Source organism: Cryptomeria japonica, chromosome 4 (assembly GCF_030272615.1).
Source record: "Cryptomeria japonica chromosome 4, Sugi_1.0, whole genome shotgun sequence".
In the NCBI taxonomy this organism is placed as follows: Eukaryota; Viridiplantae; Streptophyta; class Pinopsida; order Cupressales; family Cupressaceae; genus Cryptomeria; species Cryptomeria japonica.
In genome coordinates this window covers 673,261,683-673,280,413 of record NC_081408.1, presented here as the reverse complement: position 1 = coordinate 673,280,413, position 18,731 = coordinate 673,261,683, and the positions used below count along the sequence as shown (strand labels likewise).

The following is an 18,731-nucleotide window of genomic DNA, read 5'->3' as shown; positions in this document are numbered from 1 at the left end:
TAATCACCTTTTCCAAAACACTAACTAGCATGCTTATGCTTTCAATCAAGCACCTGTCCACACTAACAGTAATCCTTTCGTAGATCTAAACCAGAACCTTAATATCGACATCCCTTTAATTCCAACAAACATCCTTGCACAATAGGTGCAAAAATTGCAACAACAACTGATCAATATTCATGTTGACGGTACCAAGAAAAAATACACAAAGGAGGACTTATGTCCTTATCCTTTTGACAGGTCGTTATATATACCTCCTTTTCTCTTGAACTTTGAAGCCTCAAAATTTGATAAATATAAGGGAAAGGGAGAACTTTGAGACCATCTTAGGGATTTTTTACCACTTGCATTGAGGTTGCATACATCGACACCTACCTTATGTATCTCTTCCCTTTAAGTCTGAAAGGACAAGCTATGGAGTGATTTTTCTACTAACCGCATGACATTCTATCTTGCGTTGAACTAGTTGAAAAGTTCATTGGATACTTCTCACATAACATAGAACACCAAATGACGATAATGGATTTGTGCACAACCAAACAAAAGAATGGAAAAATATTTGCTTCATTCTTACAATGATGGAGAACCCTTGCTAGTGAGAGTCCACATCATATACTTGGGAAAGAACAAGTGCAAATATTTATCAAAAAGGTGAATGGGGAATTTGATGTTTTATTTACAAATGAAATGCCTAGACACGTTTGATCAAGTAATAGATAAGGGACTTAAGTGTGAAAAGGCCCTCATTGCTAAGGGAGAGATAAATATTTACAAGGAGAACAACAATACAACCTGAGTACATCAAACGACAAAACCAAGTTTTGGTCTAGGAATAAGAATGCAACCAATGATGGAGTGGTTGACACCAAAGTGGTTAATAGAACTCAACCCATAATAAGCCTTCAAAGGCCAACTAACACATATGTACTACCCTTGAATAATAATTAGTCATGTAATAATGACCACTCAACTTATATAGCCCAAAACAATCAACAACGCGAATAAAGAAACAATAATTTGAGATGAACGTACACACCTTTAGGCAAACCTATCAAATTAGCATTGCAAAAGTTAATTCAAAATCATTTTATTACTTTACTAGAAATATATCATTGAGAACCAGGATCTTTGAAGCCCTCCTAGTGGAACGACAATAATTTATGTGAATATCACAGGACCAAGTGACATAAGACTTCTAATTATTTTAAATTTAAGAAACTTATTCAAGACCTTATCAATTAAGGCAAGATAGCAGCTGAAAACCCCATAGGATCTCTTGATAACAATCAAATCATTTTTAAAGATCCATTGCAAACTCATGATAAGGGTAAAGCCCCCAATTTGAATTCTCATAACAATAAGGCCAATTATACTAATGTTTTTCAGGAACACACAGTTAACCACATTCAACAGACTAATGACATAATCTCAATCATAATTATAAAAGGTAAAAACCCTAATTGTGTCGTCACTACTCGTAGATCCAAGGTGACCCTACAAGGGACTACCTTAAGGTCATAACCCATTATCCAATATAACCTTTTGGATCACTTGAAGAAAACAATCACATAAATATCAATCTTTGAGCTTCTGTGTATATAGTCAAATCATAAAGCAATCCTAGATAAAGCACTACAAAAGTCTTCAATATCCAACACCATAAACATTGAAGAGTTTTGGACCATGGTAGGAAACCTCTCCACCACTCATCATGTTATATTCACTAAGCACAATATACCTACACATAAGCCTTTTCATAACAACCCTCTCCATCTAGAAGTCTATGTTCACAAGCACAACATTAGGCGAGAGTTGGTAGAAGGCAAAGCTAGCCACAAAATATGCACTTTAAAAGTGGTTGAAGCCTTAGGATTTTTTGAGAGGTGTATAGATGCATCAAAAAAGATCAGAATCAAAGCCTATGATGATGCAAAGTGCCCATCCAAAGGTGTGATTTCTCTACCCATCCAAGTGGGACCAACAATCTAAGACACCTTGTTCTAAGTGTTGGATCTTGAACTAGAATATAATATGCTCCCCAATTGACCATGGAATCATGTCATGAATGTCATCCCTTCCACGTATCATTGGTTCCTTAAATTCCCTTATAATGGGTTTGAGATCACTATATCAGGTGATTAAGATCTTTGTTAGTATTGTAACAACCTAAAAGTCACTACTAAAATTGATTCCCCATCAATCAAGAAGCATCTTTGTCCACTTTCGCCTATATTGACCTTGGTTCTTTATCTAAATATTTTGTTCCATCCACCTCCTCACTGAGGATCAAGATATTTGTACAAGACAAAGGGTGTGGAGAGTATACTTACATTGAGTCATTCTATGTAGGAAAGCCACCAACATCACCAAGGTCATATGGGAAGTTGCGACTAGCTAAGCACAAGCCAACAATTGTTGTCCAATACCAACCCTCCATTGTCTTGACCAAATGGAGTGAACTCAATAAATAATATTTAGAAGAAGATGTTTTGAATTGGATTAATAGAGATGAAGAAGAAAAACCTCATACTGAATTACATGTAGAACAATATGGAAAAGGAGTTACAATCTTGTAGAAAAGTGGTTATGATGGCTACAGTGGTCTTGGTGCACGAAAGCAAGGTGTGGTGAAACCAATTTTACCTAAGGCACAACCGAAGAATAGAGGATTGGGGTATCAACCACTGGTCTTAGGCTCTACAAGTAGATAATTATCTCTTGATGAATATGTTTGTGCTTTCAACGATGAAGTGACATCTAATGATTCTTACAGTGAAACAAATTCTAACAAATGGGAATGGGGTTAAACAAATCATCCAGTGATTATGACCTAGATAGAACCTTTAGGAAATTGGGAGAGCCCACTTTTGAGGACATATTCACTATTGGCCAAGCCTAGATCAAGACCATTTGGGATTCTCCAGAATTTTCCATTTGTACTATAACTGCCAAACCCATTTCTTATGGAGACTCTAGTGATAACAAATCTTTAGTCTACCTCGACCTTATCAATTGGGATCAATGAAATCCATCGACTTTGGGTATATTAAAAAATGATGAAGCCATTACCAAGTTTTTGTTAATTCAAGGGGATATGCCTATATGAGATCATAAAGTTGATTTCACCAGTGACCTTGATAACACAACTTACTTCAAAGAGTCTAGTCCTCTTTCTAGTCATAAAAGAAAAAATGAAATGAAAATATTTGGTCCTTAAACGTGAAACCAAAAGGCGCCTTCTGACAGCAAAAGAGTAAAAAGAAAAGACGTATTCGATGGTGAAAACCTCTCTGAGGCACCAAAGGATGGAATTTTGCACCCTTTTTTGGCAAGTCAAGAAAATTATCAATTTTTTGTAGATTAGTCACAAGAGGTCAACTTGGGCAACACTAAAAATTAGAAGATACTCCACTTTGCAACTTCACTTACACCTACAAAAATGAAGATTTTATAAGTTTCTTCATAGAAAGGCAAATCAACTTTACGTGGTTCTACACTGATATGTCCGGATTAGATCTTGAGCTGATTCTTCATCATTTACCTCGCCATCCTGGGGCCAAACCATTCAATAAAAAATTAAGAAAGATGCACTCACAAATTGCCTTATTAGTGAAAGCAAAGCTAAAGAAGTTTCTAGATATCAGTTTGAGTAGATCAATCAACTACGTTGAATGGATATCCAACCTGGTGCTAGTTACAAAGCCAAATGGGTGCATTAGGATTTGTACGAACTTCAAAGATCTTAACAAATCATTTCCTAAAGATAAATTTTCCCTGCAAAACATAGACGTGATTGTGGACCTCACAATTGGATATGATTGTATCACTCATGGATTGATTCTCAAGTTATAATTAGATAAGGATAGCACTCGAAGATCAACACAACACCACATTCACATGCCCTTAGGGTACATACTGTTGGAATGTCATGTAATTTCGCTTGAAGAATGTAGGGGCAACCTATCAAAGAGCAATGGCAATAATATTTCATGAGGTGATGCATGTTCTTATGGAAGATTATGTCGATGACTTTTTAGAAAAATCAATTACCAAAGATAGTCATCTACATATCTTAGCCACAATCTTTGATAGATTGGAGCAATCTAAAGTCAAACTAAATCCCGAAAAGTATGTCTTTGGAGTTACCTTTGGAAAAATCCTATGTTCTTTCTCATCGAGGGATTGAGATGGATTCTACTAAGGTCAAGACAATCATTGATATGTCTTTTTTAGCCAATATTAGTTAACTGCACAACCTATAAGGAAAATTGTAGTGCATTTGAAGGTTTATTGCTCAATTGGTAGACAAGTGCCATCCATTTCAACACCTAATCCACAAGGGAGTTCCTTTAAAATGCATAGATTAGTGTCAACAAGAATTCCAAATTCTTAAAGATTATTTACTCTCACTACTAGTATTGATTCCACATATTCAGGGAATTTTTTCTGCTATTGTACATCAATGCCACAACAGCCTCCTTGGGGGCTTTTTTGATCCAACATGATGAAGACATAAAAAAATGACAATTTACTATATTAGTAGGACACTTGTAGGGTATGAATTGAATTGCACTCCCATAAAGCGTGCATGCCTAGTAGTTGTCTTTGCATCTTAAAAACTAAGACACTACATGCTTAATCACAAGATAATGTTAATATAAAAGATCAACCCACTCAAATATCTCCTAAAAAAGCCACTCGTATAGGGAGACTAGCCAAACGAGTGATGATTCTCAGTGAATTCAAAATTGAATATGTTTTTGGAAAATCTATCGAAGGACAAATCATAGAAGACCAACTTGCAGATACCCTGATCCTTGGAGATCATCCTATTTTGTTAGATTTCCCAGATGAATCAATTTTTACAATGACAACATCCAACAATGGAAGTTTTAATTTGATGGATCATACACTCAACATGGAGCAATCTAGCGGGTATCTTGTTCATTACACCGTAAGGAGACACCATTCCAAAATCATACAAAATAAACTTTGCATGTACAAAAAATATTGTGAAATATGAAGCTCTTATTACTGGGCTCTGAACAATTGTTCAATGGAAAATTAAATCCATACATGTCTACGGTGACTCCCATCTTGTGGTTAGATAGGTTAATGATGATTATCTCAAAAAGGACAAGAAACTCATGGGCGCTATAAGTGTATGGTAGAAGACTCCAAACAATAGTTTGACCATATTGTGTTTGAACAAATTCCAAGGATCAAGAACAAAGCGATAGACACAATGGCTACAATAGGTTCTCTTCTTGATGTGCGTAATAATGTAACACACTACAAGTTCTTGGTGAAACAATTAATGATTCTCACCTACAACATTACCTCCTCTAAGTTTGTGTGTAAGATCATTGGTCTCAATTTTTCTTGGTACAAGGAAGTTTATACCTATCTACACAACTAGTACCTTTCCCTGGACTTGTCCAGAAACCAACGAAAAACGCTTATCCAACAAGCTGCCAAATATATTATCATCGTAGATGCACCATACTAGAAAATATTGGATGGGACTCTCCTTAGATGTCTCGATTCAATGAAAGCATAGACGACTTTCCAGGAAGTATAAGAGGGTATTTGTGGCACCTATTCTAGTAGTCCAACCCTAGCAAAGAAACTCATGCGAATAGGTTATTATTGGCCAATAATGGAAAAAGATGCCTACAAATTTGTTCAAAATGTCACCAATGCTCGATACATGGGGACTTGATACATGCACTGACTCAGTAATTACAACCCATGTAACATCTCCATGGCTATTCTCTCAATAGGGACTTTGGAAAAATCAACCCTACCTCCTCCAATGGACATAAGTTTATTTTCACTACCACTAAGTATTTCATGAAGTGGATAGAATTAATCCCCCTTACATATGTCACTGGTAAATATATCACTAAGTTCCTACTCAACCACATCATATGTCGATACGGAGTTCCATTGGCTATTGTCATAGAAAACAATCACCCCTTTAAAAATCAAGATGTTTGTGAACTCTATGAAAAATTAAACATCCAACATCATTTCGCCACACATTACTATCCCTAGAGAAATGGACAAGCTGAGGCTTTAAACAAAACATTCCTCAAAATCCTCAAGAAAACTATCAATGACATTAGTCAAGATTGACATCTTTAGTTGAATCTCGTCCTCTGGGCCTACACAACCACCATTCGTAACCCCATTGGAGCTACCCCATTTTCCTTGGTCTACAGACTAGAAGCTATACTCTTGGTTGAGGTTGAGTTAATATCACTAAGAGCATCATTTCACAACTTGATTTAAGATTAAGAATATAGGATAACTAGATCGCATGAGCTAGAGTTGCCAGATGAGAAGCGCCAAAATGCACTAAATTGCTTGCAAGCATATTAGATTCGCCTTTGCCACAACTACAATAAGAGGGTTAGCATTTCTTCTTTGAGATAGGAGACTTGGTCCACAAGGAAAATCAAATAAATTAAATATAACAAGAAAAACTAGGTAAAGTTGAACCAAACTAATTGGGCGCATACATCATTACAATAGTATATAGAAATAGCACTTATCAATGGTCAACTCTAGAAGGTGAACCATTGTTGGAACCCGTCAACAACATGAATCTCCACAAATTCCATACATAACTCTCGAAGAATCTTGTAAAAAAAATAAAAATTAAAAAAGAAAAAAAAATTGTCACTTCAATGAAAACCTGGCAAATAGGTGTCTTGGTGACACACAAAAAACTCAAAATGAGGGAAAGTAAAGAAAAATAATTTGTCCTATGGTGAAAACCACTTCGGTGGTGATGAGCCTTAGTTTTATACTTTTATTTGCATACATCTTGCTATCTTTTAGGACTTTTTATATTTGTTGATGGACTTTATATCACTCTTTAACTGACCTTATGGACCTATTTTGATAATCATGTCACCTAAATCTTAAGACCTTTATTTTGACAGAACCATGAACTTTATGAATGCAAGTATATGTATTTACTGTTTTTGTGTGGTTAATGAATGTGTGTAATGAATGATCATGAAATGTGGATGGAATGCTTGCTCCAATCCTTGTGTTGCACCTACGTAGAAACATTCTTTAAGGTGAAAGATGGCTTCATTTATAGCAACATAGTAACGTGGGCAAAGACTGGACAACAAGTCGAGAAGAGGTCAAGGATTGTTGCAACTTGGGCACTAGGGGTCCAAGCTCATTAAGGAATCCACAAAACAATCATAATTCATTAGATAGTTTTGCTAATGGTTATGGTTGATGTTAGAGATTATATAGAGAAGATCTATGGATGTTGAAGATCATGACATAGTCCTAATTGTCTTAGTTTTCCTAGATTTCGTAGTTTAATAAAAGCTTCCACCTAGATATTGGGAAGTGGAATGACTCTTATAGGAGTTTTTGTAAGGATGGATACTATAAATCCTTCCTGTATTCCTTAGATAGTTAGTTACTATTTTTCTTATCAAGCAATGTTATGTTGTTCACTTGATTTCTGAATAAAGAGCATATCTACTATCTGAAAAAGTTTATGATGTTCTAATATGGTTGTGAGAGTTTAATAAGTCAGTTTTTGTTATTACTTTCATTCCAAAAGACTCATCCAAGGGGGCCCACTTGGTGAGGATTCTGTCTGGTTATCTTTTATGCAATTTGTCTTTCGAGTTATTTAATTTTGCTCTATTGAATTGCTCGTTGTCTTCTCCTGTAGCCATAGACTATTACTTTGTGTATGTTCCTATAGCCACAACAAAAGATAATAGTTATTTCTGTATAACTTAGAAGAATTTATATTCTGATAGTAGAAGTTAGTATAATTTTCCTGATTTATGATTTTAAAAGTAATTTCCTTTCCTATGAAGATTTATTCAGCATTTCCATTCGCTTAGAATAGGATAGACTTGTTCTTAGACACTCTTGGTGCATATATATTGCAGTCCCATTTCACGTTGTACATCCTCGGATTGATAGATAAATGAGTCAGAGTAATGGGGTTTGGATAGTTACTCAATTAGGAACTTGTGTCTCTAAGTTGAGTACTAAGTTGTGTATAACATCCATTGTTTTGAACCAACAAGTGGCACAGGTTGGACAAGTACCATAGTGAAAACCTGACAAATAAGTACTATGTGTAGGAGATTACAAATCTTCCATCTACCAATACCATCTAATCACCCATAATAAATAAACACCTATACTTCCATCTAAAAGAATTCATCGTCATCTTTTCATCTTCCATAATAAAACTTGTTCGAATACCTTTCATGGCCTGAGATTAGTCAGTCTTTAGCGTTACTTATCCCATCACCACAATAAGTCGGTCCATCTCCCCAATGCCATAATAAATGGTCCTAGTCCTAACTGAGGGAAAAATCAAATTGTAAGTTTGTGAAATAAATATCTAAAAATAAAAAAAAAATGTCTTTAAAAAACCCCTAAAAACTGAAAAAAGTCCTAAAAAATCTCTAAAAAGAGAAAATTATCCTGAAAAAAAATCTCTAAAAAGTGAAAAATGTCCTTAAAAAACCCTAAAAATTAAAGGAGGTCCTTAAGAAATCTCTAAAAATCGAAAAAGGTTTTGAAGAAATCCATAATAACCCGAAAAACAATCAATATACCAAAAACAATCCATCAATCACAATCTATAATAAACTATCCCTTTGCAATGACATATGTTTAAGCAGACACAAACACAAAATAGATCAAAACAATGAAATTAACAAATTGCATAACAACAAACAATCTCCATTGACAAGCCAATTGACTTGACTAACTCAAGATCACAAATTTACTTAAAAATCAATTCTCACCAATCACACGAGTTGACTTCCTAGTCATCTCCACCCAATTTTGTGAATTGATTTCCTCCTCTCCTCATCACATTCTCCAATTGTAATTCCAACTCATGATTTACGATTTAATCTTTACCTTTCAATTTCTATAAATTGGAGCTTAATCCTTCATTTTCACCATTTTAATCAAGTAAATGTTCCAGTTGAACATTCAAACATTACAATTGAGCACATATCCACTCCATGCACTAAGGTTTACATGGTGTTAGAATAAAGAGTTTTAAATATTATTTTCAATTCTTACAATGTGTAAAATCCTATTATCGTTGTATAGTGATTAAAAAATACATAAAATAATGATGCAAGTGCCTATGATGGTAAATTGAATAGTATTTGTTGATGCAATTCTAATACAAGCCTTTTGATGCTCTTATAGTGAAATGATTATAAATCTTTTTTATTATGTACTTGATTGTTGATCACCAATGTCTTGGAGGTTGTCTTTAAATACACATCTTAGGTGCTCAATTTGATGGGTTTGGGCTGCAAGCCAACAAGTAATGCTTAATTATTTGAAAGAGTTAACTTAAGAAAAAAATAAAAAATGTTTGAATTATGAGGAGAAGGTTGTGAGTGTGGTCTCGTCCAAGAGACATATTCACACTTGCAATCTAGTCAATGGAAGATAAATCCTAAAAGAAGAAATCGATTTTATTTCTAAGGTGGTAGATATAAACATAGTTCACAGAGTTAGGACTATATGTACTAAATAAAACCAATTAATTATCGAAATAATATATACAACAAGACCAAAAATAAATATAAAAAATAAAACATAAACAAGATATAGATTGTCCTCCTCTATATAAACAAACATACACCAATTATATTCCAAACTTTTACTTAAGTATTTATATATATTTATAATAATTCACTCTTTTATAACCAAAATACTATATTAAAACCAATCCCTGTGAAATGGTCCTTGATATGCTATGAAGTTGAAAGCTTCTTAAAGAGCCTCTGGGGGATCAAGTCTCGCTTAGTGCAAGACTCTAACATCTAAAAGGAATGGACAAATTTGATGAAATGGATACGCCTTAATCCTCAACTCTTAGTACAAGAAATACTCGTACCCCCATATTAACAAAAATGAATTTAATAACAAACTTAAAAAACCTAATCCCAAAAACAATGATTCCATGGGGCTCTTTTTAATGTTGCCGGGCAAAATTGCACGATACTGACAAATTTGATTGCCTTTACAAGGTCATATGATTACCGGTGACCCAATTATTGCAAATTCTCCTTTCAAAAAAGGTTCCCTCACAAAAGCCCAATTTAATTATTGCCCCCATAAAATCAAGGGATAATTTAGTAAAAACAAATTTTTAAAATAATAATACACGAGAAACTATGAGACATCCGCTTATTTCGGCGGCGCGCACGTCTAGTATTTCCATTCACGTACAAATCTCTTTTGACAGCTATAAAAACATTTCTAATTTCATTACAAAACCACTAGTTACCAACGTCTATATCTCTATCCTCGCCTTTCTTTTCAAAATCCAGCTTCCATACTGTTCTTCCCTCTAATTTCTTTCTTACTTAAACCCTATTTTGAGCTAAAAAATGGCAGACAAATGGAGCATTAGGTGCAAGATTCTGTAATTTGCAGGCCAATGAAACCTGGGTAGGTCTCATTTCGTACTTTTTGTTACTATTGTATACGCATTGTCACTGCTGTGAAATTTTTTTACCTCATTTTTCTGTCACTCTGTTCTGTAAAAGCTCTTGAAAGTACTACAGAATTGCATCATACTGATGAGTTTCTAAGTTCTGATTAACTAGGCAAATATTTGTTGCATTCTTTTTATTCCATTTGTGCCAAAATGTATTGGGGTATTTGATTGATGACAATGCAACTGGTAATGTTGAACCTATTACATATTTTTTGCATTCTTTTTCTTGCATTTGTGCCAAAATATATTGGGGTATTTGATTGATGACAATGCAACAAGTAATGTTGAGCCTATTACATATTTTTTGTAGAATGATCCTAACGACAGTGGTTTTAGTTTTAGTTTTAGCTGTTAGTTAAGTGGTTTAAGGTTCTTTGAAAGCTGTAATGTTGATTTATGGCTACCTAAAAGTAGTTTATTTTTAAGTAATTGTCCAGACGAGACCCACTTTGACTTAGGATTCAGTGGCGTCTATTTCGTATCAAGACTTTGTGCTTGGAAAATCTGATGAAGAGAATGGCTAGGCTAAAGAAATCACAAAGGTTTTGTGTTTATGCAAGCTGTAGAAATGATAGGAATTAATCCCTAGGGATCAATACCCAAAGAGTTGTTCTGTAATGGCACAATAACCCAGGTCCAAACCCCCACACCCAGATAAACTGGACTATAACTGCAATAAGGCTGCATAAAGTTTCATTGTAAACCCTGGTTTCCAACTTCCTAACTTGAGTGCAAAACCAATGTTGTACCAAGTCAGGCAATCTGAAGTCTCGGGGCAGGATCCTGAGCACGGGGAATAATTTTGAATTTTTTTGGGAAATGGAGAAAAATAAACCTGAAATTCAAAGTGTCAGAGAAAGTTGAACATGTCAAAGTTTTCGTCGCCTGCTTCAGGAAATGAAAATGGTTTTCTCTTAAAATACTTCCAACATAAGCCAGTGGTGATCTCGTGAAAATGGTTTTAGGATGTCATAAATATGCTACAGTTAGAGCATTTCAAACAAAACATTCTATCATTAGGTGAGTAGCTGCAATTTGATTTTACTTTAGCATAGTACCAATAAATTTCATAATCTATCCGAATAAAACTGTGTCTTGATTATTGTTTCTATGTTTTGAGTCTCTCTTGTGACGATTTCTCTGGGAGTTTTTGGATATGTTAATGTTTCACCAAGCTTGGGGGAGATAGGTTGCTCTCTAAAGAAGAGCTTAAAGGTTTATAAGTATCACAGAATTTGGTGTAAGGGTATGTAAGAGGAGATTTTAAGATTTGTAATGATATCTCAAATTTATTTTTTCAGCATAGGTTTTATTATTATTTTAGTTGTCTGAGGGACTGAGCTTATCCCTTTTTAACAAAGAAAGAAGAAAAAAAGCCCATGCTGACTCTTTAAAAGCCAGGCAACTTCAGCAGCTAAACTGCAGCCATTTGATGTTTTTAGCCATATTTGTGTGTAAGGACAACACATTTACGTGTAGTAAAATATCAGAAATGAGAAAGTTATATTGCTTTATCTCTATTGTGTGTTACTTATCTAGGTTTAGCCATTTTAGGTTCAATTCGTTGTCAGCTCTTGGAGTTCTTTTAGCTCTCCTAATATTGCTGTTAACTTATACTTTTGAGTTCCCTGGTAAATATTATTATAAACTCTTGATTTGTTCTGAAATTAAATCAATGAGTCACAAGATATAACTTATAAACCCAAATTTCTAATTTTAAGCTTTTCTCACCTTATAATTAGCAAATCTTGCCCATCAGTAGATCAGGAAGTTAAAACAGAGCTGTAAATTGCTTAATATAAATGAAAATGAATGCAACAAAGGAATCTTGTTCAATGAAAGGTGAAAGTTACTCTGTGTTGGCTGCCCACCTGAGAGCTCTCAGGGTACTATTACCCGAACAATCCCTTAACTAAAACAACATGCAACACATAATTTGATAAAGCTGATATATAGATTCACTGGACATTCAATGATGATTCAAATCTGATAGATATCTTTTTTATTAGTTCAAATATTTTATGCGACAGTGCAAAATTACAGGTGCTGTGAGATGCTTACCAGAGCTGTTGGACTGTGTCTGTGATAGATAATTTCATGGATAATGCTAGACAGGAATGACCTTCACATTTTGATTTGAACTTAAAAAAACTTCTTAGACATAAGCATGCATATGATGACCTAGAATGTATAAAAAAAAATCTGGAATAAAATAATCTGTTACCCAAGTTCCAATGTGAACTATGCTTTCATGTTACCTAGACTGTAGGTAAGCATGAGAATGATTTTGTCGCATGAACAGTTGGGACAAAATATATTTCCCATCCAGCTTTCAGATGAAATCACGCTTAACTTAGAATATAAGAATTCTGAACTTAAAAGTTCTACAATGTAGAAACAAAATCCTAAGATTGATGTGTCTAGAATGCTGCACAATTCATTGCTCGTTTTCTTCATTTTGAATTTGAAAACAATTCAAAACGAATGTGCTATGCTCAAAGTTCACATGAGATCTTCCAGAGATTTTTGCCTACTTTTGAAGCCTTTTATGGCGTTTGTTGTAGCAAGATGTCAAACAAGAATGAGAAACATGTTATACTGAAGTGTCCTGGTACTATTTTTGGCCCAGAAAACACCGCATTGAACTTAAATCATGTTAATGAGAAAATGGACACTGTTAAATCTTGTGTGTGGCATAGTATGTCAGAGTCATGGATCCCAACTTAAAACTTCCCATTAAACTTTGAGCATAGCCTGGAAGAAGCTGCAAAGGATATAGAAATGGAGTGCTATGCAGTATGCATGTGTCGTTCAGAGATTTACAAAAGGAAACTTGGTTTATCAGGGATCACCACTTAAGGATGCATTTTATATGAATGAAAATGCTATTTTATTGCTAAAAAAATTGTCTAGATACTGAACAATTTCTTATGTATCATTTTTCATTGTCTGAGAAAATATATCACATATCATTCCATTTCTACCCTACAACAAACCAGCAATCTAGCATAGAATATTCAATAAATTGGATGCTTCTACCTTCTAAAATCAATAAAATTGTATTACAAAGAAGTAGGCTTCCTGTTGTTTAATTCTGTTTTGCTACCAGAACTGGTATTTCAGAACTATCAGCAGTTGTGGAAATTTCTGATAACTATGCCTCATTTGCAGGATTTCAACAGGACAACATAAAGACCCTATGGGGGGGTACTGCATAGTGTAAACAAGGTGATCACTGATACACTCAAATTGTCAAAGGGAATTGGGGACCTGGGTCAATTTAACAGAATTCGGCTACCAATTGTATGCATATGATGAGGCTGCTAAAGGTCCAGATAGAGGATGGCAATTATAGCCCCGCGGCTCTTTCTGATATAAGTAATCTGAATATCCATCAAGACATTTTTGATGTAAGTAAGGAATTGGGGTTTGGAGAGGAGGAAGAATGGATGCCTAACACAGATGTTCCTTTGAAGGAAGAATGTAGTGCTGGATTGCCTGAAACAAAGCCTGGAAATTGTAAAAAATCTGCAGGATGTAAACATGCTAGGGTTAGTAGCAAAAGCATTGCAGGAGAGGATTTAGAGGCTAATGATGCTATGGAAATGACATCTTCAGATGCTCAAGGTTTGTTTCAAAAACAACCTTACCTAACCTATTCCCTGCAGAAGGAGATGAATGATGTAACCTCTGAAGCTGTTAGTGTTGAAAGAAAATCCTTGATCAGCACTGATATGAAAGTGAAGCATTTTAAGAGTCTAATAGCAAAGGAAAATGTAATTGAAGGCATCAGTGGAAATGGAAATGTTGAACATCTTGTATCAAAGGTTCAAAATGCTGTCAAATTTGAGATGCTGATGGATGAGTTACAGTTGAAGATGAAGGCTAATAGGGATGATCTAGAAATGACACTATTTGGAAATGAATACACAGAGAAAAGTAAACTTCAAAGAGAAACAGTTGATATGTATCAGAAGAAAGTTCAGGTGCCAAACCATGATATTAATGTTTGTCATATAGAGAAGAAGGATGCAACATGGGACGTCTTTGAAACAAGGAGTGGGACAGTTCACAGTGAATTGAAGCAGTTGAATGAGCAGGAAGAATCACCTTTGCAAGTATGCAATAACTGTGAAACAACTGTTGAAAATGTTAGTGAGGTTCACAGTGAATTGAAGCAGTTGAATGAGCAGGAAGAACCACCTTTGCAAGTACGCAATAACTGTGAAACAACTGTTGAAAATGTTAGTGAGGATGAGGCATTTTCTCCTAGTCAGAACAAGGAATATGAGCTTGTAGGCCATGAAATTCTAGAATTATGGAAAGCAGAGATGACAGGACACAAGGAAACCTTTGACAGGTTGAAATATGTAGAGGAGTTCTTAATTCAGCTTCACAGGGAAGCTGTCAAATTAAATAAAGTGCTACGAGCAGGTTCTATAAAAAATACAATGTCTATACTAATCAACTTCTTCAAAAGATTAGCACAGTTACAGCTACAAGGTTCTCAGAAAATTTCTGACTATCATAAGCATGCTAGGCAGTCATTCAAAGTCGAATTTATTGACAGGTTGAGAGATGAAATGCAGCAATTGGAGACTGAAAAGAATAGGCTGGAGAATGAACTGAATTTGGTTATCACAAGAACGAGAGAAGTTGAAGAAAGGAATGAGGCTCTATGGATGGAAAAGGAGAGGCATTTCGCATCTGAAATTGCAAGTGCTCAACAAAAGGCACATTGCCTGCTCGAACACGATGAGAAAGTAGAAGCTAATCACATTCAGGAGCGACATCACTGGAAACACGAATTAGAGATGTGTAGAAATGAATGTAAAGACAAACAGGAGATCCTCTACAGTATGTTAAAAGAAAGGGAAGAGAAGTTGATGAAAGAAAGTGAAATGTGGTCAAGGTTGCTGGAGGCTAAAGATGGAGAGCTAGATTCTATGAAAATTGTAATAAAGAAAGTTGTGCATACATTAAATGCAACCAAAAGACATCTTTATGATTTGAAAAGTCTCTTGATAACACACAGGAAGGATCTTGTGAAAGACAACAAAGGGTCTTATACTTGTTCTACAAGGTCAGCTTCTGAGTTACAAAATTGGAATGACATTCCCGATGTGGAAGAGTGTGAGCTAGAGATGCCATTGCTTCTTGAAAAGCTAGCTACATGTACAGAGAAAAATATTCGTAGACTTGGTGTGGAGATCAGGGAAGAGTATGACAGGATGGAAAAAGAAAAAAGTGAGGCCAGGTTGTGTACGATGCAAGCCAAACAGGAAAAGTTGAAGAACGAAGAACATCTTTCAGAAAGATTGTTTTTGATGGAGCGCTTTCAAGGAGATATAAGGTCTAAGGAAGCACATTTAGACCAGGAGAGGAAGCAACTTCAGATGTTACTAAGATTGAAGTCTGAAGAAGCAGAGAAACTCAGAGGTGAGTTATACTCTGAAGAACAGAAGACCCAAATTATGGCACAGAAATTCCAAGGTGAAATTGCAATGGTCAAGAGAGAGCTTGAAAAAGAAAGAAGAGAAAGGCAGAAGGATAGAGATCTGCACCTTTCATCTCGCCAAAAGATGGTCAACGAAATACTAGAAAAAGAAGTAGTCTGGGAGAAGCAAATAAAGGGATTGACACAAGACTTCTTCAATTTAAAAGAGCAAAATTGCAACAAAGATCAGGAAATTGAAATGCTTAGGGAGGAAATTGATGAGCTACTTAAACACTTTGATGCTGAGAAGGGATGCAGAGGGGCTGCAGTAAGGGGAAGCCCTGCATGGAGATAAAAAAGGGTTGGGTTCAGAGCCAGGATAAGGAAGCAAAACATCTAAGAGTAGAAATGAATCATGGAGTAAAATCAGGCATTGTAGAAGCAGTTGACAGTTGAACAGTGGTAACAATCAAAGGAGTTAGCAGAGAAATGCAGAAGCCACATTAAGAGTATAATGACTGCATGGTTGAACCGAAATGCTTTTCATCTCTCATTGAAAAGCTTATATGAAGATTTACAATATTGACAAAGAAGTTTGTTATTTGCTTTATTTACCTATATAATTGAGTTCAGCATAAATCACGTTTACATCTTTTACCATTTTCCATTTCTTTCATCATTTTGTACATGCAATTGTTCTATCAAGTTCTAGTTTGAAATTGTTTTGAGTACATTTTAAGTTCTGGAGACCAAATTTTTTTAGGCAAAGAGTACGTACATATCATTGTCAGCAATGATTTTCTCACAAGTACAGGCGTCAGTTTTCAAGAGTTATAGGGTTTTAATACCTTTTTACAAATAACAAGACACATCCATATATGTACAAACAGAACTCTGCAAGTGTTTTTTATTTTTCTTTTGGAGAGCGGTTTTGCTAGAAATTATGGAACCTCTTGCTCATGGAGAACACATAACTGCACCTGTTAAAAAGTTAGGATTATTGATCAAGTTACATCACTCCAAAAGATAAGTCATGTGCTTAAACCTTTTCTGCACACAGGTCTCCAGAATGTACATTTGACCACATTTGACTGGGCCTCGAGAATGCACAACATTTCAGTGTATTTATTACCTCAGTCAATAAAAATTTGACATGTTTGTGGTGCAAAATAAAAAATAATAGTTATTTTATAATTTAATATTATTTTTATTACAAGATCAGTAAGTAAATATTCTTTATAAATATATATAGAAATAAAAATATTGTTTACATTGTTTTAAATATATGATAGAATAAAATAGTAGTTTAATAATAGATTGCAATAAGGATAAGAACCAATATAAAATAAAATATTTTATAAATATAATGACCTGATAATATAATAATAATAAAAGAACAGTTGAAGGAGAAAAATGGAAAGATTAATATAATAATTTTTGATAGGTATACTAGTTAATTAATTGAAAATCAAAATGGAAAGATTTTTTATTTTCTAATTAATAAATACGAAAAATGTGTATTTTTGAAACTAGGTTGGCCATGTCATGACCTATGTTAGTAATTTAAGATTTATAATAATTAAATTAAAAAAATCTTTTAAATTTTAAATAGAAAAAAATAAATTATATTATTTTGATGAAAGAAATATATGTCTTTATATTATTATTATAATATTGTTTTGATCAAGTTAACTATTAGTATGATGGAGATAAATAGACTTGATTAATAGTTAAACTCAAAGCTAGTGATAGTTGAAAGACGAAAATATATTTTTTTGTTTTTTTCATGAATTTATTTTAATTTAGGTTATTTAAAGTTATTTAAATTATTTTTATTTAAGTAATAGTAAAACTATTTTTTTTTTCATGCATTTATTTTAATTTAGGTTATTTAAAGTTATTTAAATTATTTTTATTTAAGTAATAGTAAAACTAATTGTAATCATACAATATCATGGGTGTCAATTTTAATCTTAGGGGGTTTTTAATCACGCATATAATCTTAGGGGGTTTTTAATCACGCATATCTATCAATCCATTATGTGAGTATTAATATGCCTAACTAAAATTAATAGTAAAAAACAACTTCCTATTATTACATCAAGAGGCATGGCACTACAATGGCATATGCCCATAATTAAAAAATAAGCTAATGACTAAAATCTAAATTAAAAAGTAACTTCTTATTTAAAATTTAAACTTAGAAGAGACACAATATTTTAATAGAAAAATAGTTTGGAAATGAAGGTTTAATATTTAGAAAAATTTAAATTACAATTTATTTTTTTGTTTTGAAATTATTTATGAAATAGTTTATTTAAACAATCAATGTTTAGAAGTCAAACAATCAATATAAGAAATTTTGATACATAAGCGACTAGGCGGACAAGCAATTAACTTCACACAAAAACATATGCATAACATGATTGATGAGTCGTAGTAATGCCTCTAAGAAGATAATGCGAAACTTTGAAGCAAATATAATAAAACCAGTCTCCACAACCTTTGCTAGCATCTTCATAGTCTGTGTGGGAATCTTGGAGCAGAGTATGGTTATCCATCGAAGCGTAAGGGATGAGAAACTTTGTCAAATGTTCAAACTGCAACTACCCTAGTGGATATGTATGCAAAATGTGGAAACATATAGACAAGTCTTATGAATTGTTTTATATTTTCTTATTGGTGCACATCATTGGTTAAGCAAGGTTGACTTGGGTGTTTTGGGCATGGAGCATTAGTGTTTGGGCTTGTGGCGTGATG

General features: G+C 34.1%; 1 protein-coding gene across 1 annotated transcript; it reads left to right on the top strand.

Annotated features, from left to right (window-relative positions):
- Positions 1–10,245: 10,245 nt before the first annotated feature.
- LOC131046870 (uncharacterized) lies at positions 10,246–16,581 on the top strand. Its single transcript, XM_057980681.2, has 2 exons — positions 10,246–10,485; positions 13,706–16,581. The coding sequence occupies exon 2, from the start codon at positions 13,840–13,842 to the stop codon at positions 16,324–16,326; it is 2,487 nt and encodes an 828-aa protein (XP_057836664.2). The 5' UTR covers positions 10,246–10,485; positions 13,706–13,839; the 3' UTR covers positions 16,327–16,581.
- The last annotated feature ends 2,150 nt before the right edge of the window (positions 16,582–18,731 follow it).